This window comes from Anabas testudineus, chromosome 19 (genome assembly GCF_900324465.2).
Source record: "Anabas testudineus chromosome 19, fAnaTes1.2, whole genome shotgun sequence".
Classification (NCBI taxonomy): Eukaryota; Metazoa; Chordata; class Actinopteri; order Anabantiformes; family Anabantidae; genus Anabas; species Anabas testudineus.
Window position 1 is genome coordinate 3,903,449 of NC_046628.1, and position 23,809 is coordinate 3,927,257.

The 23,809-nt window shown below is 42.1% G+C and overlaps 1 protein-coding gene and 1 pseudogene across 1 annotated transcript in view; both read left to right on the forward strand.

The window, feature by feature from the left end:
• Window positions 1-23,809, forward strand: part of LOC113156607 (polycystin-1-like) — a 46,363-nt gene that overhangs the window by 5,337 nt on the left and 17,217 nt on the right. The window contains exons 11-32 of the mRNA XM_026351842.1: window positions 123-3,802; window positions 4,293-4,433; window positions 4,664-4,946; window positions 5,196-5,298; window positions 5,432-5,560; window positions 5,756-5,906; window positions 6,084-6,221; window positions 6,759-6,903; window positions 6,993-7,700; window positions 9,585-9,738; window positions 9,915-10,080; window positions 10,219-10,414; window positions 11,839-12,006; window positions 12,125-12,265; window positions 12,482-12,692; window positions 12,852-12,975; window positions 13,294-13,437; window positions 13,565-13,991; window positions 14,125-14,239; window positions 14,318-14,511; window positions 14,891-15,093; window positions 15,169-15,366. Of these exons, the coding sequence (XP_026207627.1) occupies window positions 123-3,802; window positions 4,293-4,433; window positions 4,664-4,946; window positions 5,196-5,298; window positions 5,432-5,560; window positions 5,756-5,906; window positions 6,084-6,221; window positions 6,759-6,903; window positions 6,993-7,700; window positions 9,585-9,738; window positions 9,915-10,080; window positions 10,219-10,414; window positions 11,839-12,006; window positions 12,125-12,265; window positions 12,482-12,692; window positions 12,852-12,975; window positions 13,294-13,437; window positions 13,565-13,991; window positions 14,125-14,239; window positions 14,318-14,511; window positions 14,891-15,093; window positions 15,169-15,366 (7,919 nt within the window). The remainder of the gene's footprint in view (window positions 1-122; window positions 3,803-4,292; window positions 4,434-4,663; window positions 4,947-5,195; window positions 5,299-5,431; window positions 5,561-5,755; window positions 5,907-6,083; window positions 6,222-6,758; window positions 6,904-6,992; window positions 7,701-9,584; window positions 9,739-9,914; window positions 10,081-10,218; window positions 10,415-11,838; window positions 12,007-12,124; window positions 12,266-12,481; window positions 12,693-12,851; window positions 12,976-13,293; window positions 13,438-13,564; window positions 13,992-14,124; window positions 14,240-14,317; window positions 14,512-14,890; window positions 15,094-15,168; window positions 15,367-23,809) is intronic.
• LOC113156798 lies at window positions 21,314-23,382 on the forward strand (annotated as a pseudogene).

Sequence of the window (23,809 nt, forward strand, 5' to 3'; positions counted from 1 at the left end):
CTAAGCATATGTTTTTTTTTTTTTTAAATATGTGTGGGGGTGGCTGGTGGTACCAAGATTGTGGTAGACATTCTGCTATGTATTGTACTTACCAAAGTAAGTTTTATTTCTGTTCAATACAGATAACTACACACTTTATGTCCAAGTTGCAAACCAGTTTGACAACATTGAGACAACTGTGAAGATGAACGTCCGGCCTCAGTTAAGTCACATCCATATTTCATCCTCGCCTCTTGTTCCCCTTGTTAAACAGACTCTTTATCTGGAAGCTTCTACAGAGCCCTCTACATATTCTGTCGTCTACACTTGGGACTTTGGTGATGGTTCCAGATCTGTCCAAGGAATCAACCATAGAGTTAGCCACATCTTTGGATATGCTGGGGTTTATAATGTCACAGTTTGTGCAAACAACACTCTTACCGCCCTGACCACCTGGCTCATGGTAGAAGTTATGGAGAAGATCTCTAGATTAACCATAAGCTATAATGGACCCAGTGAATTAGGGTCTGTTACAGAGCTCAGAGCTGAAGTTGCCACTGGTAACAGTCTCATCTGGAATTTTGATTTTGGTGATGGGTCTCTGCAGGAAAACCACACAGATGGTTCAGTCTCCCACATCTATAATTGTCCAGGGAACTACACAGTAGATGTAACTGTCTCAAATTATGTCAGCAAGGTTCATGAGTCTATCAAAGTAGAGGTTTATAGATTGGCTGTTAGTGGAGTTCTCCCAACTGAATGTGTCATAAATGGAGAAGACATAGAACTTATTGCTCTGGTGAATGGCAACATATCCAATCTGATGTTCCACTGGCAATTTGGAGATGGATCACCTTTGGCTGTAGTGACTGGACAGTCTTCAGCTATGCATTCATTTTCAAGGCATGGGATTTTTAATGTTAGTCTGACCGTGTTTAGTTCTGTTACATCTGTATCATTTAATACAAGTATCTGCATTGAAGCATCAATAACCAACATGGTAGTCAAGTCATCCCAGGAAGTAGCAGCAGTAGGAGAAGAGGTATGCTTCAGTGTGTTAGTTTCTCCTCAACAGATGAGGGGTTACCAATTTAAATGGTTTAGCAACAGCCTTAGTGGTGTTGTCATGACTGAAAACACGCAGAAGTGTTTTGTCTTTAAAGATGAAGGTGTTAAAGAGGTATTGGTAATGGCAAGTAATACAGTCAGCAACAAAACAGCCGAAGCTAGTATTACTGTTCAAAAACCTGTGAGTAAGCTGTCTGTGATGTATGGTAGCCAAAGTGATGCACTGACAGTCAATACATTAGTGTCATTTTGGGTTGCTAGTTGCACTGGAAGTAATGTGTCCATGCTATGGGACTATGGAGATGGCTCTCCATTGGAGAAGAAATATAATGTTTCACATGTCTTTACCTCGACGGGTCAATTCACAGTCAAGGCTACAGCATTTAACACAGTTAGCCAGGAATCTGTTACCCTCACAGTGAACATTGTACCTCCCATTTCAGACCTTACACTCCACATCAACCAGTCGTATGCTGTAGTGGGAGAAGAAGTTGTTATAATAGCAGTAAGCAGTGCTATCAGTAGCACCAACTACTACTGGACAGTGGACAATATAATTTTAAAGGAACCGGGGACCTATGAGTTTAGATTTGTTTTTCCCAAACCAGGAGTGTTTCAGGTGAGAGTTATAGCACAGAACTTGGTGAGTAGAAAGGAGGCAGCAATCTTAATTGAGGTGTTTGAAAGAACAGAGGGTCTCCAAATTGAATGTCCCAACATAACAGACATGAAATATGTACCAACCCAAGAGGAACTCCGATTTATTGCTTCCATTACCAAAGGGTCAAATGTCACTTATCACTGGCTTGCCATACAAAGCACAATAAACCAACAAATTACTGGAGATGGAGCCCTTTTTCATCTGTTTACCAAAAAACCTGGCAAGATTTCAGTTGAGCTAAAAGCCTTTAATAAGTTAGGTGAAGCTACCAGTGTTGTTTCTTTAACAGCAGTAGAGCGTGTAACAGGTGCATACATAACATTACATTTCATGCAATCAAACACTGTTGCATTAGGGAAATTAGTGAATATCTCTGTATCTGTGGTTACTGGGTCAGACCTAGAATACCTTTGGTATGTGGATTCTGATCCATCACCCCTGCAGACACAAGCACCCTTTCTTCTCCACACATTTATGAGTTTGGGGAATTGTCTTGTAAGGGTTTCTGTACAGAATGTCCTCAGTCAGAGTAATGACACCAAACTATTTGTTATCCAGGAGGAGGTTCAAGACGTAGACTTTCTAATTGAAGGAAAGACACATCCATTTTATGTCAACTCCAGTGCTGTCATTCCCCTCTGTGGGATTATTCGTAAGGGTAGTGGCCTTTATTGGAACTGGAAAGTTAGAGGTCCCAAAATCAACGTTTTGGAAGCTACTAATCAGACCTTTTTCTACAATTTTCCACATGCTGGAACCTATCAGGTATTTTTGAATGTCTCCAATGGGATAAATTGGCAGGTGGCTTCACACAGGGTAATTGTACAGGACAGAATTGAAGGTCTACGTGTGAACATTAGCAAATCTTCTCTCTGTGATAAAGAAAAAGTTACTTTATGTCCAACTATTACCATGGGGAGCAACATAAGTTTTGTTGTAACGTTTAGAAACAATGACTGGATTCATAGTCAAAACACTATGGAGGGAAAATGCACCACATTAATCCTTCCAGTTGGGAGCAATCTAGTTACAGTCAAAGCTTGGAATCAAGTTAGTAGTTCAGAGGTGTCTACCAACATACTGGTAATCGAGCACATTGATGGTTTGCGGCTTGTAAACTGTTGTTCTGTTGCTCTAGAAGCACTAAAAATGATTCATTTCAAGGCAGAAGTTCAGAATGGCTCTCCAGTTAACTACACTTGGAGATTTTACATGGTGGGGTCAGAACCTATATGGTCCACAGGCCAAGACGTTTTCTTTACTCCAGCAGAGCGTGGATCCTTGTCTCTTAGCGTGGTAGCCAGCAATGGAGTCTGCTCCCACATGCTAAATGAGACTATTCCAGTTGAGTGGCCTGTAAAGAAGATCAATCTTGTGTGTTATTCAGAAAGAATCTTTGTTGGACATGCTGTCAGGTTTTCTGCAACAGTGAATGGAGGAAGCAACCGCAGATACCTCTGGGACTTTGGAGATTCTACTGAAGTATTTGTGACAGAATTAAGTACAGTCAATCATACTTATTTTAGTCCTGGGAAATACAGGGTTATGATCAAAGTCGTCAACAGTGTCAGCCACGTGTCCAAACAGTTACACATACATGTGGAGGAACTCCAGTGTTCCAGCCCTCAGGCCTCCTTGACTCTGGGCCAGAATACTATTCTCAGGTCTAGACCAAGTATCTTTGAAGCAAGCATTAACATTAACTGCTCAGCTTACAAGACCATGTACCTATGGGAGATTTTCAGAGAGTCAAACTGTACCAGTGGCAACCTACATCTTTTTGGGAACAGAGTCATTCTTAGTGGTAAGGTGGATACAACTTCACCATTGCTCTTAATCCCGAAAAATACTCTAAATGTTGGAGAGTATTGCCTGGTATTTACTATTTCACTTCACGGAACTCCTTTATTTGTCCAAGAAAAGACAAACATTACAGTCATCCACTCGCCACTGATAGCTATCATCAAAGGAGGTTCACAAAGGCTGTGGTCTAACCACAGTGACCTCATCCTGGATGGATCTGAGTCCCAAGACCCTGATGTAGAGCCAGGAGTAAAGGATTCACTTCAGTATCACTGGACCTTCTTGACAGTGGTAAAGGCCTCTTGAGATTAAAGGAACCGTAGTGTAGTGAAAGTCAATTAATTAAATGTGTCAAAGAATAGAAACCTAATTTTGAAATAACCCAACATCTGTGTGTTTTTATTTGCAGAACTCCACAGAGTCTCATTTTCTAAAGCAGGGAACTGAGAGTAACAGCAGCACAATGACTATACTTAGCACTCAGCTGGATGCAGGCACAGTGTACATTTTCACTCTCACTGTACACAAGAGAGGCAGGACACCTGTGTCTGTCAACCAGACTGTGAGTATTTAGTGACATCTTACCCCATTCTCACAAAGACTTGTTCACAACTCTAGTATTGATTTATATTGTGTTGTTTGAGAAGAGACATACCCAAGTACAAAAATAGGTACAAATGCTTTAAACATAAAGAATTTGAGTACATTCCCTTTCACCACTGCAATTTATTCCCTTAGTTGTGGTGCTCACACATACCTCTGCCTGTCTCTTTTTTTTTAGGTCACTGTCAGCGAAGCTCCTGTGCTTCCTGTGACTGTGGAGTGTGTATCCCATTCTAGCCTCTCTTCTCCTCACCACATCAGTTACACCAAACCCGTCACCTTTGCTGGACGATGTGCGCAATGTGATAACCAGGCTCAAGTAAATATTCTGACAACTTAGCTTCAACTTAGATGAATATTAATTTTGAAGTAAACTTGCCATGTATTCCTGTGAAGAAGTGTGGGCAAGGAGGTGAGGAAGTGGGCAAGGTGAAAATCATAGCATAAGGCAGAACATTTGTAAGAAACATGACACATTTATATGTTCAGATAATTCATTTGTTATTATAGATTTTAATCTATATATGTTATTTACAAATATTTTAACAGTTTAAATGGAAAGCTGAAAGCCAGACTGGCATGATCCTTGATCTTGATGAGGTCACCACCTCTACAGGAAGATATTCCCCTAATTTGGTGGTGCATTCAGGTGTCCTCCAACCAGGACTGAGTTATACCTTCATCCTCAAAGTATCCCTGCCAGGTACAGGGCAGTGGGGCACAGCGAGCCTATCTGTACTACCTAACAGTCCACCACATGGAGGCCTGTGTGATCTGAGTCCAGAGTCAGACATATTTCTGCTGGAGACAGTGGTCACATACAACTGCTCAGGTAACACTGTGGCATTTACAAAGGTCTCCCCAAATCCAGTTTGTATCAAGAACTTTGCCAGTTTAAATAGAGGAAAAGAAACTATTCTGCTAATTCTTTTACCTGACAGTCAGAAGAGTAAAAGATTTAGTAACAGTTTGGCTCTTTAATAAATGTAATGAATTCACATTGCTCAGATTTTCAGATACAGGTGATTATGTGTTACTGGAACTGCCTGTGCCTTCCTAACATCCATTCTCCTTTTGGCAGGATGGCAGGATGATGAAAGCGAGGCTTCTCAGCTAATATATAGCTTGCAGGTGGCACCATGCCAGACCATTAGTACTTTGTGTCCCATGCTCATTCTATACAGGTGAAGACAAGCCTCGACTAACAGCTACTAGTAGACAATGGAAATGCAAACCTGACCTTAATGGTTGAAAGAAAATTATGATTTTTATTATGCAAAGTCATTGGGATTGCTTTATTCTCTTTGCTTTTCCTAGGGGCATTCAATCAACATTTAGCAGCCTGGTTCCATCAGGAAGTCAAAGGCAAGGCAATGGCATGTCAGTCATCACTGTAACATTGCTGGTAGAAGATCATCTTGGGGAAAAGGTCACAGCTCTGAACAGGTTGGGTTTGTAGGCAGCTGGAGCAAAATAAACATCACTTTCTCTTTGCTATTATATATACTGGTTAAACACTTACCACCTGTTACCCCACCACTGTACTAACTTCTTCAGTTATAGGCCAGGAAAATCATTGGACTTGTCTCTGTCTTTGTCACATTATAATAAGCTCACTTTGTTTGTGTTCTCCTTTTACAGAACGTTGACAGTTAAAAACCCTGCAAGAGATGAAGTTGCCAGTAACTGGCTCAGACGCAAGACTCAGACAGAACTGTGGGCTTTAGTCCAGCATGGCAACCCTCGGGAGATCGTCCCTTATTCCATTGCCCTCACTAGCCACCTCAATCAGGTAGTGTCAGTATCATATCAGTATCATATTTTCTTTCCCAAAGCAAGTGGTAATACTTAAAGCTGATTGTGATTAACTGTTTTCCATAACAGAATAACTGAAGATTAAGTGAAAGTGTCAAAAGGTTTACATTTGCTCAGATTAATTAACTTTTGGGTTTTACCAACCTGTCCACAGATGCAGTCTACACAAAGTGTCAGGGAGCTCATGGACAGGAGGAAAATCAGAGAAAATGTGACTCAAGCCCTGGCATCTCTCCCCATGTCCTCCATGCTGGATGTCGATCAGATTAGTTCAGCTTTGGCTCAATCCACTGTAAAGAATCACCACCATTTTTTTCTTTTTTCAGTTCATCTTCATATCATAATAATATAATATCATTGATCTTCAGCTGGTAGAGTAACTCAAATATTTGAGAATCATTCCAAATTCTGGGAAAGAGAGTGAGATGTAAAGCTCATACTGTTTGTCAGTAAAACATGTCAGTGTGCAGGCAGCTACGTAAGCACAGAGACTGGAATCCATGAGCCTGGCTCACCATTTAAATTATTTAAAAATCCCTTTATAAAACTGGACTTTGAACAAATCACATTTTATTGACTTCACCAGGCCACAGCTGTTACTAGAAGCATTATTTTGTACACTTTTTGCAAAGTGTAGATATAATAGAATATACGTTTAGAAGTGCAGATAGATTGACATTGCAACTGTTGGAGCCAGGCTAGTTCTGTGCAGTTTTCAGTGTTTGTGCAATGCTAAGCTAACCATGCTCACGCTGTACATGCAGTCAAAAACAAAACAAAACAAAAAGAAGCTTGAAATATCTTCCTTTCTGTTTTTTTCTTATCATAGGCTGTTCCTAGTGAGTTAGTGTGTGAGAACTGCCAGAAGCAAATCCTGAAAGCTGTGGGGAAGATGATTCATTTAATGGAGGAACAGATGATTCCTCATGCTTTGTCAGCTGTTCACACAGGAAGGAACATCTTTAACATCTTAGGTGATGGGCAATCACAGTTTTCTGCATGTAGTAGTGCTGATTGTGAAAAAGTTAGATAATTAATTATTCTTTGTCCTTCATGTTTACAGGTAGCACCCTGGCTGCTGTGTCAGAAGCAGTCAGTGCTTCCAATGCTCAGTCAGCCTACTGGAGCTCTCTGGAGTCAGCTTCTACAGTCGCCGTGTCAGCACTGAGCCACACTGGAGCCTTAATTCGCTCTCTGATGCGTTCACGTCTTCATGGGGAGGCTCCGCTTTTGCTTACCAACCCTTATGTCAGTACATTTGGTTACAAAGGGGCCCCCTCTGACCTCCTGTGTGCTCACCGGTCAAACCAGCCCAGGCATAATCAAACCTTCTCTCAAACAACCAGACCTGACAGATCAGAGAATTCTCATTTCTGTCTGTTTCACATTCCAAGCTCTCTAACTGCTCGGCTGAACAGTCAGAGGTCTGAGGTCGTCCAGGTATTGTTTGGTATTGATGGAGCACTTGAGTCCTTCCCTTTGCTGACTGCAGCTGATCCTCCAATTTCTACTAGTTTGGTGGCAATGGAGCTCACCACACCGCAAGGTCAGCCCATACCCATTGAAGATCTGGAGCCTGAGCAAGCCATACGGGTCACCCTGCCCAACAGGTACCCTGTGGGACAGGAGAATAGAGGTGAAGCTATGACTAGGACATGCTCTACTGTGACAGTCCCCACTGAGGGACAGTTGAGCTTCATGGTACAGGCTCTGGATGACCTGGATGAAAATGCAGGTTTATACCTTTCCTTCAACTTCAGCCTGGCTCCAGGTAAAGTGGATTACTTTTTCTTTCCTTTATTCCTGTTTTCTCCAGAAGCCTGTTCCACATCTTCAGGCTTTACTCAAAAATTCTATTGTCATAAAGCTGGCTCAAATTTAATTGATCACCAGATAACCTATGTTACACAGCTTATTTGTACAGAGGATCTGATAAAAACAGCACAACCACTGAAGAACAGCTCTTAATGTATCACTCAAATCTCAATAGCAACAAAGCAGTTTAGAACATATGACAATGACAGTAATTACTTTTAATATCCTCTGTCTTCTCTGATCTGAAAACAGTCTAGCATCTAGTTGTGTGATAACATTTTTTAAAAAGAGTCACGAATATAGGAACATCCTGTGTTATTTCAGAAACAAATCAAATGTTGGTCATCAGTGACTTGAAGAGTTACTGTGATTTGAACTACACAACGTGACGGACCAGTATGAAGTGGATAACATTGCAGAGCTTCAATTAGACGGGTGGTCCCCCAACCTCTGTTCCTATTTTTCCTTCAAAATGAACCAAACGTGGAAAAGCAAGTAGTTAAGAAATAGGAGGTTTTAAATAGACCCTGACAGACCAATATGGACTAAGCTCAGGTTTACTAGGCTTCCTTAGATGGAATAGTCTGGACCTGCTCCACACCTTCAGAGGTGAACGAGTTGAGTCTCCAGACTCAGACGCACACTGGGGACGACAAGTGCAGTCGGCGTGCAAAAGCTGGGCCTCGGGAAAGCTGTGCTCAACTGGTTTGTTCCCCCCTCCTCTGTGGCTGTGTGGTGTAGGACCCCAGCTGGACTCATTCCATCTTCGTAACCAACTACACTTAAAAACACTGTTGAAAGCAGCGACTCCTTTTGCTTTGAACATCTTATCAAGATGAATGGAGTGCTGGCATCAGTATGTTTTGTCAGTAATTCTGGAGCTAAGTTCAGATCAGTTAGATACTGTACTACAGACGTATTTGAACTAGTACTAACTAACCTGACTAGTCTTTCCACAATCTCTCCACTGAAATGACAATAAGTATTTATTACCTGTTTAAATACTGAAACATTCTGTATGGCAGTGCCACAAACTTTCTGAAACACATCCAATGTCGTCTTAAAAATCTACATAATCTTTAGCGATTTAAAGAAAAATACATTTCATAGCTGCAGTCAAGAGCATTTTCCCAGTAACAACAATATTTACAATTGATCAATAAATGGTCAAAGTATTGTTGAAACACTGTGATATTGGAAGTGAATATTCCATATGAACAGTTACACAACAGTTAGCTTCAACTCAGCAGTTTGATTAAACAAGAGACAAGTGATGAGTGTTGATATGGAGTTTAACAGCACAGGGACATTAACCTGTATGTATCTACTGCTTTATATGTGTTCTAATCACTGCTATTTACACTCACTAACTTTCAGCCGTGTTACTAATCTTTCCACAGTCTCTCAACTGAAATGATATGAAGTATTTATTGGCTGATGTGGATGTGGGCATCAACTTTCCTCCATTTAGTTGTCAGAGTAAAATTTATGTCACTGTTGTATTGTGTCTAACATTTTTGTCAGCAGATTTTGATTTTTTTTCTATTAATTTGCTTTTATTTATTATGCAGCTACTGTCTGTTTTCTTGGTATAACCTTGTACCTTATCTGCATTTACTAATACAACAAAATCAAGTGTGAAATTGTTATGGTTTGATTTGTCAGTTCTTCCAATATTTGGTGGGAATAGATAACTTTGTCTCATTTTACCTTTGTCTTCGATGTTGTTTCATGCTTACTACTGTGTGTTTTCATTTGTTACGACTTCTTTTAGCTTTCACAGTGTTCACATCAGATAAGGTTGTTCTTAGCTAAGATCAGATGCTTTATGCATTTCTAGGAGGTACTCCAGTGAAATTTGGACATGTCAAGATAGAAGTGAGCTCTACGGTGCCAGGGTCTAATGCATCCCAGGACTCCCTAGTGAGAGAATGGCCTCTCACTCTTTGCACCCCAACCCTCTCCACAGAGAAGACCATCTTTCTCTCTCCACTGTGAGTCACAGCTCTTCACTTATTGTTCATTAATACAGGAAACATGTACTTTTTGTCTATTAATTTATTTATTTGTCTCATAATAGTTTGAACAGGACACACAAGCCTCTGTTCGTCAACCTGACCTTGGCAGTGGCTGATGATGGTCCTGTTCGCGTGGCCCTGTGCGTGTTCAGCTCTGTGTGTCAGTACTACAATGTGATGGAGCAGCGTTGGAGCACGGAGGGTTTGCAGCCACTGGAGGGCAGCACACTCCACACAGCCCACTGTCTCACCCAGCACCTAACCATGTTTGGAGCCAGTTTGTTTGTTCATCCTGGGGCCATTGTTCCATTGCCACCAGTGTGTTAATTCTATTTTTTTATGCATTTCTATTTGAAATGACTGTAACATCTGCAAATGCTTGATCACTGAATGAATTCAATCCCCATATTATAATGCAAAGTCATTCTTCTTCTCCTTCTGTATATGTCTCTGCAGTCAGGTGGTCCTGTACGTAACGTGGTGGTAGGGATTGTGTGTGCTGTCCTGGTTCTGATTCACCTGCTGGTGGGGCTCATTGCACATAAACTTGACCACTTGGACAGCCTGAGACTGAGCCAGGTCCCTTTGTGTGGCCGACCGGGGATGTACCACTACAGAGTGCTAGTCAAGACTGGCTGGAAGCGTAGGGCAGGTCAGGCCAGGCCAGGGACAATGAAGATGTTGAAATAAGATGTGAACACAAAATACGAGTAGTAATATTTACAGTGCCAAAAAAAGATGTGATTCTTTTGGGATTTCATGTTATCTGCATTAATTTGTCATAAAATGTGATCTGATCTTCATTTAAGTCAAGAGTATTAATGAATATGACGTGACTAAAATAATTACATAGAAAAAGAAATTCTGATCTTTTTGTGGCTTTATTGAGAACAATCAATTCCTGTAGCTATGGATCAGACCTGAACACCGTTCAGGAGGAATTTCAATTTGTCGTTTGTCGTTATTGGGTTGACATCTGGGCTCTGACTTGGCCACTCCAGAAGGTGGCTTTTGATGAAGCCATTCTGTTGTTGACTTGTTCTGGTGTTTTAGGTCATACAGAGTTTTTCCTGAAGATCTTTTTTTGACACACACATAGTTCAATATGGTTTCATCAGTCCACAAAACATTTTGACAATACTGCTGTGGAGTGTCAGTGTGCTCTTCAGGCGTGCAGCAATGTTTCTTTATAGTAAGCAGCGGCTTCCTTTGTGGTGTCCTGCCATAAACACCCTGCTTGTTCAATGTTTTACTTACTGTAGACTCATGAACACAGATGTAAGCCAGTTCCAATGATGCCTTTAATTCTTAGCTGTCACTCGGTGTTCCTTCTTTACCTCATTAATGAGGATGAATTTGACTGGCTGTCCACTTCTTGGTAGAGTAACCACAGTCCTAAAGTGTCTCCATTTTTAGATTGTTTACCCTTTAACTGTAGACTGGTGAATTTCCGGTCTTTGTCAGTTGTAGTATCTCTAATCCACACCCTCAAAATATGTTTTTTCTTATACTAACACCTGACTCCAATCAGCTTTTTTGAGGTCATTATTCAAAGGGTTCATATACTTTACATACAGAGCACAGGCTTCAACCCAATACAGATGCTATGGAACGACCTTAAGAGAGCTGCACACGAGATGTCCAAAGACATGACAGACATGACAATGACAGAGCTAAAACAGTTCTGCCTGGAAGTTATAATTCCTCCTAAACAATGTGCAGCTCTGATCCACAGCTAAAGGAAGCGCCTGGTTGTGGTATTTCTGCAAAGGGGGGTCAACCAGTAATTAATTCAAAGTTTTCAGTCACTGTACTTTTTCTACTAGCACTATGAGGTTTTTATGGTTGTTTATGGTTGATGAAAGATAATATTGTTTTTCGTGGTATTATTTTAGTCACGTCATATTTGTTGACTTAGATGAATATCAGATCACATTTTATAACATGTCAATACAGAAACCATGAAATTCTTAAAGGTTCACATACTTTATACTTTCGCGCCACTGTATGTTTGAATTCATGAAACACCAGACTGTGTATGATGGAATTGATTAATGGTGCAGTGTGACCCACCAGGCACTACTGCACATGTTGGCATCAGTCTTCACGGTGTGAACAAGAGTGGCTCTCGCCATCTGCAGAGGGATGGAGCTTTTCAGCGTGGCAGCCTGGACCAGTTTCACCTGGAAACTGACGACAACCTGGGAGAAGTTTGGAAAATTCGCATTTGGCATGACAACACGGGTACATCCAATTACAAAAATATATAACTTTAATGGTTATTTGGTGTTGTAGAGCTTAAACCTACCTCCTCACTCGTATGTGTATGTGCAGCTTCAGTCTTTATTTTATACTTTTTCAGGTCTTGATCCGTCCTGGTATGTTCAGCATGTGGTTGTATGGGATACCCAGACAGACCACATGTTCTTCTTCCTGCTGGATGACTGGCTCTCAGTGGAGAATCACAGAAATGGCACTGTGGAGAAGGAGGTTCTAGCCTCATGTAAGCTTTTACATATTTATATATTGTCTTTGTCATCATCATATTATACTGTTTAGAATTTATTTAAAAAGCAGCCTAAAAAACTTGTAATTCCACATGAAAAACATGCAAATGTGCTTTTCCGTCATGTACATCCACTTTTTGTTTACAAGAACATCATCATGTGTCATGTATCTCTTTTGCAATGCTTTCCTCCATTCTGTTTATGCTCCTTAGGTCCCGAGGAGCTTTTTGAGTTTAGGAGGGTCCTCACCTCTCAGCTGATGTTCGGGATAATGGAACACCACATGTGGCTGTCGCTGTGGGAGCGCCCGTCACACAGCCGTTTCACCAGGGGTCAGAGGGTTACCTGCAGTGCTATCATCTTGCATCTTTACCTGGCACTAGGGGCACTTTGGTATGGGGCTGTGGGCACCAAGGGGCACAGGTAATCATAGAGGCAGGTAATGAATAATGTAGAAAATGTTACAGTCTTATACTATTAGTCCGTTTTTAAATATATAGCTCAGAATTGAACACGCATTGCAGCCTGTCAGCAGTTTTTGCAGAGCTGACTGGGTAAACATTTGTTTCCCTTTTGCTCAAGTGGTCCTGTGTCAGCACAACTGCTGGTTAACATGGAGACGGTTGCCGTGGGGATGACTCTTGCTTTGCTGGTGTTTCCTCTCCAGTGTTTTCTCTGCTTCCTGTTTAGAAAAGCTCACAGCCAGGTAACTCAACATAAATCCATTATACATTTCACTGCTGTTAGACAATCTGACATGAATCTGTGTAAAATTATGATATATTAATTTTAATAGATGCATACAGTGGGGGGATTGTTCTTATCTGTTCTTACATGTACCTTCAGTCTTTAGCTAAATAGAGGTCATTACAGTGAATTGTTGGACAAACGTTAAAGCTTTGTCAAACAGTCTTATCTCATACAGACCATATAATGTAAGTGAGTGTTTCCCCACTGAATGTACACATAGCAATGCTCATGCAACAGATTTGTGTTTATGCCCAGATATCTGTGTATAACCTAGATAACTGTGGACATGTCAGTTCCTCCCTCTCCTGTTTGTCACTCTGTGGAGATGGATGTCTACCTTGGCCAATCGGAGCTCTCTGGCCCCTCATTCCTGTCTCTGTCAGACTCCTCCGGGCCTGTCCGGGACACTTCCACATCTGTGAGTGCACACACACCTGCGCACGCAAACACAAGCAAATAGTTGTTATTGTACTCTTTTTTTTGTCTTCAAATCATATACTTACTGCATATATAACATATTTAAGTGTTCTTCTGATTGTCCCTAGTTGCTGGAGAGCAAAGGGCTTGACTCCAGTATCCTGGACTTCTGGGCTGCTTCTGGCTTGGTACCTCAGACACACGGAGCAAGTGAAGACAAGGGTGCAGAAACATGGTCATCCTGTGGTAGCCTCCTCAATCTACCTCTAAGCTCATGCCCCACCAAAATAACCACAGCCCATGACCTTGGCAAAGCTTCACCTGTCCTGGGTTCTTCCCGCCCACTGAGGAGGAAAAAGGCCCTGATGGAGCTGTGCCCTGTCTCACTTTCTTCCCCTGACACACCCTCTACTCTTTTCCCTTCACCTTGCCAAAATTACCTTTCAAAAGATTCTACTAACTCCCCTGCTGCACCAGGCCAGAACCTCCTCACCATGAATGCAAACCTGGTCCAAGCACACAAGCACAATTTGACAACGTTTCTGACTTTGTCTGGTGAGATACTGTTGAAAATAAGCGAATCAGCGATTCAACATTTACAGTATTGTTTTTATTATTATTGTAAAAATCTAAATGTCTTTACTAGTAATTGCCTGATTGTGCATTTACTCTGTATCCTTGGTGCCAGAGGAAGATCTGCTGATGTCTATAGCAGCAGCAGCAGAGGACCCAGTGGATTTGACCAAAAGCAACTCAGACAGTGGCTGGGACTCCCCTAGAACCACGTCCTCACTCTCTACCACGTACGCTTCTGGCATGAATCTTGCAAACGCCATTTCATACTGTGTTGCACAGTGTTACTGTGATTTTGTCCTTTTCAGCTGGAGCAACTCTTGCAGCAGCTGGACAGATCAGAGTGAGGATCGGTTCCTGCATGTTGCAGATGTCCACAAGCCGGATCCACAGTCTACACTCTACAAGTGTGCATCTGTACTGTCTGTGAACTCAGTGGCCAGTACCTTCCTGCCAAGTCCTTCACCCGACTTCACACGCTCCTCTTCCACTACACGCATAGGTACTAGACCATTAATGCCCAACCACAGACCCACAGCCCATCACATTAACTTCACCATTTATTTTGAGCTGTTTCTCTGCTTTCTTGATAAATAGCTTTCATAACCAGGAACTTGTTAAAGTACAGCTCACTCAGTATCTTTGTATTATCATCGTTATTATTAGTCCATTTCAAATCAGAAATAATTTTTTTTCTACTGTTGTTTCAACTTCACAAACAACCCACTGCCCCCTGACAACTGTATAACCTGGAGCACAATTATCCAGAATGTTTCCCACTGTACTCAAATTGTGATACCCAAATAATATGTTTTATTTACATCTGGTGATGTTGTGTGACTACTGTTTGAGAAATGTGTTATTTAATTCCTCCACCCTAGGCGTTGCTCGAGGTCCACCCAGCTGGCTGCTTCCTCCCTGGGCACTGTGTGTTATTTACTCCCTGGTGGCTGTGCTGTTGGGAGCCTGCCTGGCTGTGATCGGACTCTACGGCAGCTCCTTCTCCAGAACGGTAGTCCTCATGTGGCTGGTATCGGCTCTCTGCGCCTTCCTAACTTCTGCACTACTGCTGGAGCCTCTCAAGGTGAGTTCAGACGTGTCTTCTAATGGACTCTGTTTTCAGATTCCTTTGGTCTGCATCTCCATCTTCTATACTTAGGTGTGCTCACAAGCCTTGATCTACACAACACTGTGGAGGCCTGTAGATCCAGAGGTGGAAGAACAGCTGGCTCAGGAGACCACAGTGGTGAGGGCATTTGGAGAACACTGCAAGAAGGTTCGACCGCTGTGTGGCTATGGGCTGCTGCAGGCTAAAGAGGAGGCCCGCAAAGTCCACGCTCTGAGATCACTCATGAGGGTGAGAAAAAAACAAACTCTAAATGAAGAGCCCATTTGTTTCCACAAGCATCACATTTTTTGTACATGTTCCTATTTTCTACAGCACTGTGTCTGCCAGCTGTTATTTTTGTTGCTTGTGCTGATGGTGAACTACCAGGACAGTGTGGAGCAGAGCCAGGGCAGGCTGCTGCACTCTGCTGTCAGACGCTGCCTTCATACAGCACTCCTGGGGGTCCCCTAACCTCGCCTCACTCAGAGAGTAAGAGCTCCGTTCTGTCAAAACACTACATTACACCAAACACAGCTATACACACACACACACACACACACACATGCACAAACCCTGAGCAAACACACTAGACATGTTGGTTGTGATGACATGTTTTGACAAAGATGGTCTTTGTCAGATGTGCATATGATTTTCAATGGGCAGCATCAGTTGCAGTGCAGATCATGTTACTGTATTAAGAGAGCATTTGAGGCATGAGGAAGCAAAGCTGTCAGAAATTCTCTCTGTCATCTCCATAGTAATGAAGTTAATTCGGCACATAATTAAATCTTTCACCTTTATTGTTCTGTCTTTTATTGTAAAGCACTTTGTGATGTTTAGTGCACACATGTATAAACACCTTTATTTATATTTAAGTAAAGTAAATATTAAAATATATAAATACAGTGGCAAGAAAAACTATGTGAACCTATTCATGGTTTTGTGCATTGATTTGTTTTAAGATGTGATGTTCTGTGATCTTAAGAAAAAGTCAAGAGTATTAAGAAGTATAATGTGACTAAAATAATAACACAAAAAATTCTGATCTTTCAAGTCTTTATTCAGAAAAACCATAACACCTAACAGTGCTAGTGGAAAAAGCATGTGAACCCTGTGTGTAGATAAAGATAAAGATCAGATCATATCTTATGACAAATCAATGCAGAAAACCATGAAATTCCAAAAGGTTCCCATACTTTTTCTTGCCACTGTATAGAATAGGCTAATTAGAAGACAACTTGTAGACACACTGAAAAATTCTAATACAGAGGGCCTTTGAGCATATGGTCATCATCACACTTACTGTTGTGACATAATCAAAACCAACAATACAGTATCTCTCTCAGCCACAAGCCCTGGATGAATACACACTACTTTTAGCTAATTTGTTGGGGCCTGTTTTCAGCTGTGGATTATAAAACATTTGATGCATAAATAATAAACTACAGTGTCTGATTTGACTGTAATAAAGGAAAATGCCATCAAGTGAGTATGGCTTAGTGATGTGGTTTGATAAATAGGGTTGAAAACGTTTGGAGTCAGAACGGAGTAGAAATGTCCTTGTTTTCCATGAAAGCATACTTGTTGTCAGCTGTGTTTAGATAATTGGACAAAAGAGTTTTCTAAAAGATATGTACATATATACTTATATATTTTAAAGGCAACAATCTTTAAGCAGTAGTGTACAGTCACAAACCTGTTCTCATTCTCTCTACATCCAGCTGGTCTGATGCAGAACGGTGGATCAACCACACCTTGGTGCACAATCTGCACCAAAACCCTTCACTGCGTCTCGTTGGTTTGCCGCAGCTGCGGTACACTCACACTCTCGGCCCCATGGCAAGTGTCGTTCTGGGAAACAGCAGCGTAATGACACGCCGGCTTCTCGCTGACCTGCGAATGGTCGACTGGAGCACGAGATGTAAGTGGATTTGTCTCAGGAACATGCTGAGTGCGCATTCATTAACACTTTTATTTTCCAGTGGTTCAGCTGTTGATTCCTCTGAGAGCACAGCCACATTACTAAATGTAATGAGCTATGTCACACCATTATAACTTTCCAAAAAAAAGCATCTTTTCTTCTGAATCAAACGTTTGGATAATTTAGAATGAATTTTATAATGACATTCATACAAAGTAAAACTCATCAAGACTACATATATAACACAATCAATGACTTAATGCTTCTAATTGGGTGTCTTTCAGGTTTTAAAACGGTCTCTATTGATTTTACACACTACCACAGAGAGTCTGGTTTATTTGTGTGTGTATCCGTACAATTAGTATGGGCTCTCACGCAAACACTCACTCCCTCCCTCTCCATCTATCCCCTCCTCATCCCTTCATCTTTCTCCTGGCTGGACCTTCAGACGGTGCTTATGGTAACGCTTCATAGTACATTTTCAAATTAAAATCAAAAAAATGAAGAGTGTTACAACAATAATTAAAATTAGTTTTAACTGCAGGTTCTTCTCTTTATATCTGCACTCATCATCTTGTTTGGAGAGCTGCGATCCATGGCTACTGAGCGTGCTCACTATCTGCGTCAATGCAGACACTGGCTCCAGCTCCTCCTGGCGTTGTTGTCGCTGGCAACAGCTATCCTGCAGCTCTCCTTCCTGTCACTTGCTTCTTCATGTGTTTCCAAGGTACATAACGGAAAAAGGGTTTTTTCTGCCACCTAAGTGTAAACTGAGCAGGTCCTTTGTTGTGTGTTAGCCTAAGTGGCTCCTGTTGTGACAAATGCTCTCTCTGGACTTAAAGTTAGAATAATGTTGTAGTAATTAAAGGTGACTATCAAAGTGAGAATGACTATTCTAGTTAAAGTGTGATGATCCTAAAATAATCTTTCTGTACCTTTCTGTAGCTTCGGTCACAACCAGACAACTTCGTCAGCTTCCACGGCGCTGCCCTTATGGCACAGAGGTCTTCTCAGTGCGCAGCCGTCCTGCTAACTGTGCTTGTTCTGAAGGTAAATCACAGCTCTGGTTCATGATTATGTAACAACAGTGGTCCACAGCCTTACCGCCTCTAATGAATGTCTACTCGTTTGCGTTGCGCTGTGTTCCAGCTGCTGAAAACCTTAAGGTTTGTGCGGAGGTGGGTGGTGATAGGCAGAGTGTTGCAGAGAGCCTGGAGGGAGCTGTGGGCTCTGTCTGTTCTTCTGCTGCTGCTGCTGCTACTTTACACTCACCTTGGAAACATGGTACACAAAGAAACATTCAGCTAAATTAAATGGTTATAGAGTAGAGATGTATTTGATATATGTCTGTCTTTGTTCCAGCTCTTTTCCCATTCAGTGGAAGGTTTCCTGTCTGCACATGAGGCCAGTGTCTCCGCATTGACCATCCTGCGGGGCCGAATCGCTCTCCATAGATTATGCAAGATGCACCCAGTCCTGGGCCCTCTCTATGGACTACTAATGGTTGGAGCAGGTTTCTGGCTCTTGGCCAGACTCTGTGGCGCTGTTCTCATTCAAAATACAGGTACACCATTAAAAAAAAAGTTTTAGCATTTGCTGATTGAATTGAATGTCTAAAAAACTGATAGATATTTTAAACAAAACCACGGATGTAAAGCTCTGGGTGGCATTAGACACAATCCAGGGTGCCTGCTAACATTCATGTGCATCCAATATGAAAATTTGCAGATTAGTGATATTGTAATCCATCAAATAGTTGTGTAGATGTATAATAATATTGTATTAAGTCGATTTCATTGCTAACTGTTGCTGTGTTCCAAAGGGAAGAGCGTGCTGAGCTGTACCATCCAAACATTGAACCTCAGGACTATGAGATGGTGGAGTTTTTCATTAAGAGACTTAAGCTGTGGATGGGACTCACCAAGACTAAAGAGGTGAGTAGCATATTATAAATAAAGAGTACACTGAGTATTGGACTGTTCTCAGATCATCTCCTGTTGTCGATTCCACACATGCATTGTTTTTTTGTTTGTTTGTTTTTTCAGTTCAGACACAGAGTGACATTCGAAGGCATGGATATCCCTCCTTCCAGATCCTCCCGGGCCATCCCATCTTTCCACCATTCTCATCCACCCTTCCCTCCTCCCGCTCCCCTTCCCTGTCCTCCTCACTTTCATCCCCTCGTTCCCTGTGGTCAGCTCTCTCTGACTCAGAAAACTTGTCTGTGTCAGAGCCCGGATTTGATGTCCAGCCTCACTTGGACCGCCTCGTGCCCCGTGTCACTGCACTGCTGTCTCATTTGATCGGGTCACCAAGATAACCGAGGACGTCCACAACCTGGAAGTGAAGCTAGAGGAGGCTCAGGCCAGAAGAAGGAAGTTGCAGATCAGTCACAAGGAGAAGGTGTGGAGAGACTCACAGAGTCAGAAAATCCAAAGGAACACGAAGGAGAAGGAAGGGCGACAGAAGAAGTTAGACACAGGAAGATGGGTGTTTTTTACCCCAGGCCACGGTTTTTCCCTCCCATCCTTTCATGTAATACCCCCACTCTCCACTCTTCTGCTGCATCGATCTGCATCTTCCTCCGGACACAGAACTCCTACTCTGAGTCTGATACAGTCTTGCCTCAAGTATCTAGCAGCAGCCCAGTTCTGAAGCAACCAAATCTGAATCGGGAATCTGTGGTTTACAATCTGCTGGATCTCCCGCAATTGGACAGTTTCCCAGGAGGAGAGCTTGGCATTCTGGGAGCTCCCATTCAGCCGACGCAGCTCGAAGAGCCTTTCTGTTCCCAGGAGGAGCTGTTCCATGTGGAGAAGAACATTTAACACTGACAAATACCAGACCCAGGAGTGAAGAGGGGGGTAAAAAGGCGTATCAGTGATGGAGTCCCAGTGAAGAGGAAGGCCTGGATCTCTGAAGGACCAGAGACTGAGCAAGGCTAACCATGTGTTTAGATCCTATTCAAAACATCTCTCCTCTAATCCTCTAGCAGAAAAACTGCAAGTCAAAGCAGTAATAAAATGGTCTATGTTTAATTGCCGTCCACTATTTACAAAAGGAGGTCCCTCGACACTGATCAAACAAGGCTTTGATCTCTTTATCAGAATATGAGTTCTTTCAAAATAAATTCCTTTTCTTGCTAAGTAGCGTTTTAGTCCTCTCCTTTGTTGCAAACTCAAAATTGATGAACCAAAAAGTTGCTTATTTGTTTCATTTTCACTGTTATTTGTGATCACACAAGTATTCTTCACAATATCATATACCTGTGAATGCTAACATACTTTTGCATATATAATAAAGACAAGTGACCAGTGGTCTGACAGTGGAGGCATGTGTTCATATCTTTTTTATTTTTTTATAGAACAGTACCGTGTGTACTTGTGCATTTTTATCACTGTGTTTGCTTTAAATGATAAACATAGGCCTATGATATCTGTATCACGCTGGTTTATATTATTTTCTATATAAAGGAAACCAGTCTATTAGTAGAGGGAAATGTGATAATGCCCTAAGACAACACTGTTATCGCTCAGACCAACGACTAGGTGACTGAATGTGCAAAGTTCGAGTTCACTGCGTGTGGACAGTACATTCCGTTTTTTATTAAATGCAGTTGGTTTTATTATGTTAAACACTTTATTAAAGTAAAGGGTCAAAACAAAAACAGAGGAATTACAACTTTATAAAAAGTCACAGCAGACCTGCTGCATCAGATGTGCAGATGTTGCTACTAAAGGCCACTGAGTGTATGTTAAGTTCCACAAGTTCTTGTTCTTCTTTAATCATATGATCGACATTGTCTTGAGGTCAGTGATTACTTTTATAAACTTATCTCAATTATTTGCAGTGGAACTTATGTGTGTACATTGCCTTATCATTACGCAATGATAAAATGTCAGTCCAGCTGTATAAAGGAGGATGTATGCCCGACTGTCGGCACTCAGGTTGTGGAGTCTCCAGGTGAGTGTGGCATACTGTACTTCAGTGTTTCAGTTTGACTGCATCTGGAATATCATTGTGATATGAGCCTAATTTCTTTTTACAGTCGATAGCATCACCGTGACAATGAAGTGGGCCTTGTTGTGTGTGCCATGGTGGCACTGTCTGAGTGCCTCATCCAGTAAGTGATCCGCTGTCAGCTCACATTATTGTTTACAACTTGACCTAAATTAAAATAGCTCACTCTGATGAATCACAGGGTCCCTCTGAAGAAGGGTAAAACTGCCAGGGAGAGCCTGGAAGAGAAGGGTTGTGGAACGAGTACAGGCTCAAGTATCCAACAACCCCATGGCCAAGTTTGACCCGCGCTTTGCCGTGGCCAACGAGCCCATGACCAACGATGCTGATGTAAGTAACAGCTGCTGAAGCTTGAACAGACAGCTTTAATTACTACCTCACCTGTGGTGGTGTAATCTTTGTCTCCTCTTTGTCTCCAGATGTCTTACTATGGAGTCATCTCCATTGGAACGCCTCCTCAGTCCTTCAAGGTCATCTTCGACACGGGCTCTTCTAACCTGTGGGTGCCCTCCACCTACTGCACCAGCGCAGCCTGCAGTATGTAAAAGAACTAATGCACACATAGACCTTTGGATTGAGGTTGGAGGGGCTTTTAAAGAATGAAGCTGATTTTTAAATGCAGGACAGGACAATGCATAACTTGACTTTTCTAAGGGACACAGGTGGGCTTCACGTTTAGCGCTGTCAGTGTCAGTGTGACCGCTTTATGGCCTCAAACTGTTCCCTATTGTTTCACATTTGGCAAACATCAGTAACTTTGCTCCCATCTGTTCCCTCCTAGACAACCATAACAAGTATAATCCTAGCACGAGCAGCACCTTCAGATACAACGGTAGCCCTCTTGACATCCACTACGGCACGGGCAGCATGACTGGCTTTCTTGCATATGACACTGTGACGGTGAGAAATAAAAGAATCAAGAATCACTTTGAACAAGGAAATGAACTTTTATTTATCGTTCTACAACGCTGATTATTACGTTATCTAACTATGTTCAAGATGAAACGTATGAACGAAAATCAAATGAAATGATTTTAACTCCCTTTGCACTTCTTTGCGTTTGGTCGTCAGGTGGGAGGTCTCCTGTGACAAACCAGATCTTTGGCTTGAGCGAGACTGAAGCTCCCTTCATGCAGTACATGGTAGCTGATGGTATCCTGGGCCTGGCCTACCCAAGCCTGGCCGCCTCTGGTGCTACACCCGTCTTTGACAACATGATGCAGGAGGACCTGGTCAACCAGGACCTCTTCTCCGTGTACCTGAGCCCGTAAGAAGATCACTTTACAGCATCAAACTTTTACTATGCAAACTAAAACTAATTCTGTGTCGGTGGCTCATTCTTTATGAAGGTCATCAGTAAGTTGTCACTTTCCTTTGTAGCAACTCTCAGCAAGGCAGTGTGGTGACATTTGGTGGTGTTGACTCCAGCTATTACACTGGTCCCATTACTTGGATTCCCCTCTCCAGTGAGCTGTACTGGCAGATCACGTGGACAGGTAACAAACATCATGGACACAGCATCAAATGTCCTGGACATGTATCCAGACCAAAGTGATATTGTACCATCTGTTATCTGTCTTCACCCTGTGTCCCCGTCAGTGTTACCGTCAACGGGCAGGTGCCTGCAGTGGTGGTTGCCAGGCCATTGTGGATACTGGCACTTCTCTTATTGTTGGACCTCAGAGCAGCATCAGCAACATCAACACCGGTGGTGGGAGCTAGTAGCCAAAATGGAGACGTAAGTGCCAAAAAAGACTTGTTGGTTGACTGAATGAGACTGAGATTTCTGCAGTGTCATGCTGAGTAAGTGAGTTGAACAATTGTTCGTATCCTTTCATTGTTTTCCGTTCACTTTCCCCTTTTTTCCTTCTGTCAGTATGTTGTCAACTGTAACAACATCGGCCAAATGCCTGATGTGACCTTCCAAATCCATGGACAGGAATTCACCCTCCCAGCCTCTGCCTACGTCCGTCAGGTAAGCGTTTTTTTTTTTTAGACTTACTATTTCCTCACTATATTTGACCACTGTTTGAAATTGTTTTCCTGTACCCTCTCCCCCACACACAGTCTCAGTACTATGGCTGCCGCACTGGCTTCGGCAACGGAGGCGACAGCCTGTGGATCCTGGGCGATGTCTTCATCAGACAGTACTATTCCATCTTCAACAGAGCCCAGAACATGGTGGGTCTGGCCAAGGCTATATGATCGACCTGAAGTGACCCCATCCAGAAGTCTTGCGACAATCAAATAAAAAATCTTACAGTAGCAGACTTTCCAATGGTGTGGTTTCAGTACTAATGTGTAATGTAATGACTGAGACTTTGTCTTTTCCTCCTATTGACATTTCCTTAAATTCAATAAACAAAAGTTAAATTACTTTGTTTTTTATTAAATTGTGTACTAAAGAACGCACAACGCAGATCAGTGGCTTTGTAGCCACAATTGTTAATAATAGGATAATGGTGAATATCAAAATAAAACAGTACAAGTAGACACGACTCATAAATTCAACAAACTTCAAATAAAACTAGCCTTGAGTACTGTGGTCTTACCCTGACACTTTGAAATGCTGGAAACACTTGACTAGTTAGGTGTTGAACCAGGTCCATCCTGTTCTGAAGTCAGAGCAGGAGCTGTTGGCTTAGAGCGCCAACTCTCACGTTGTTTCCTCCACTTTGATGAAGCTCTAGTTAGTTAACCTTTGAGCCCAGACTATTTAATCACACATACTGTCGGATGATTAGCATGTGT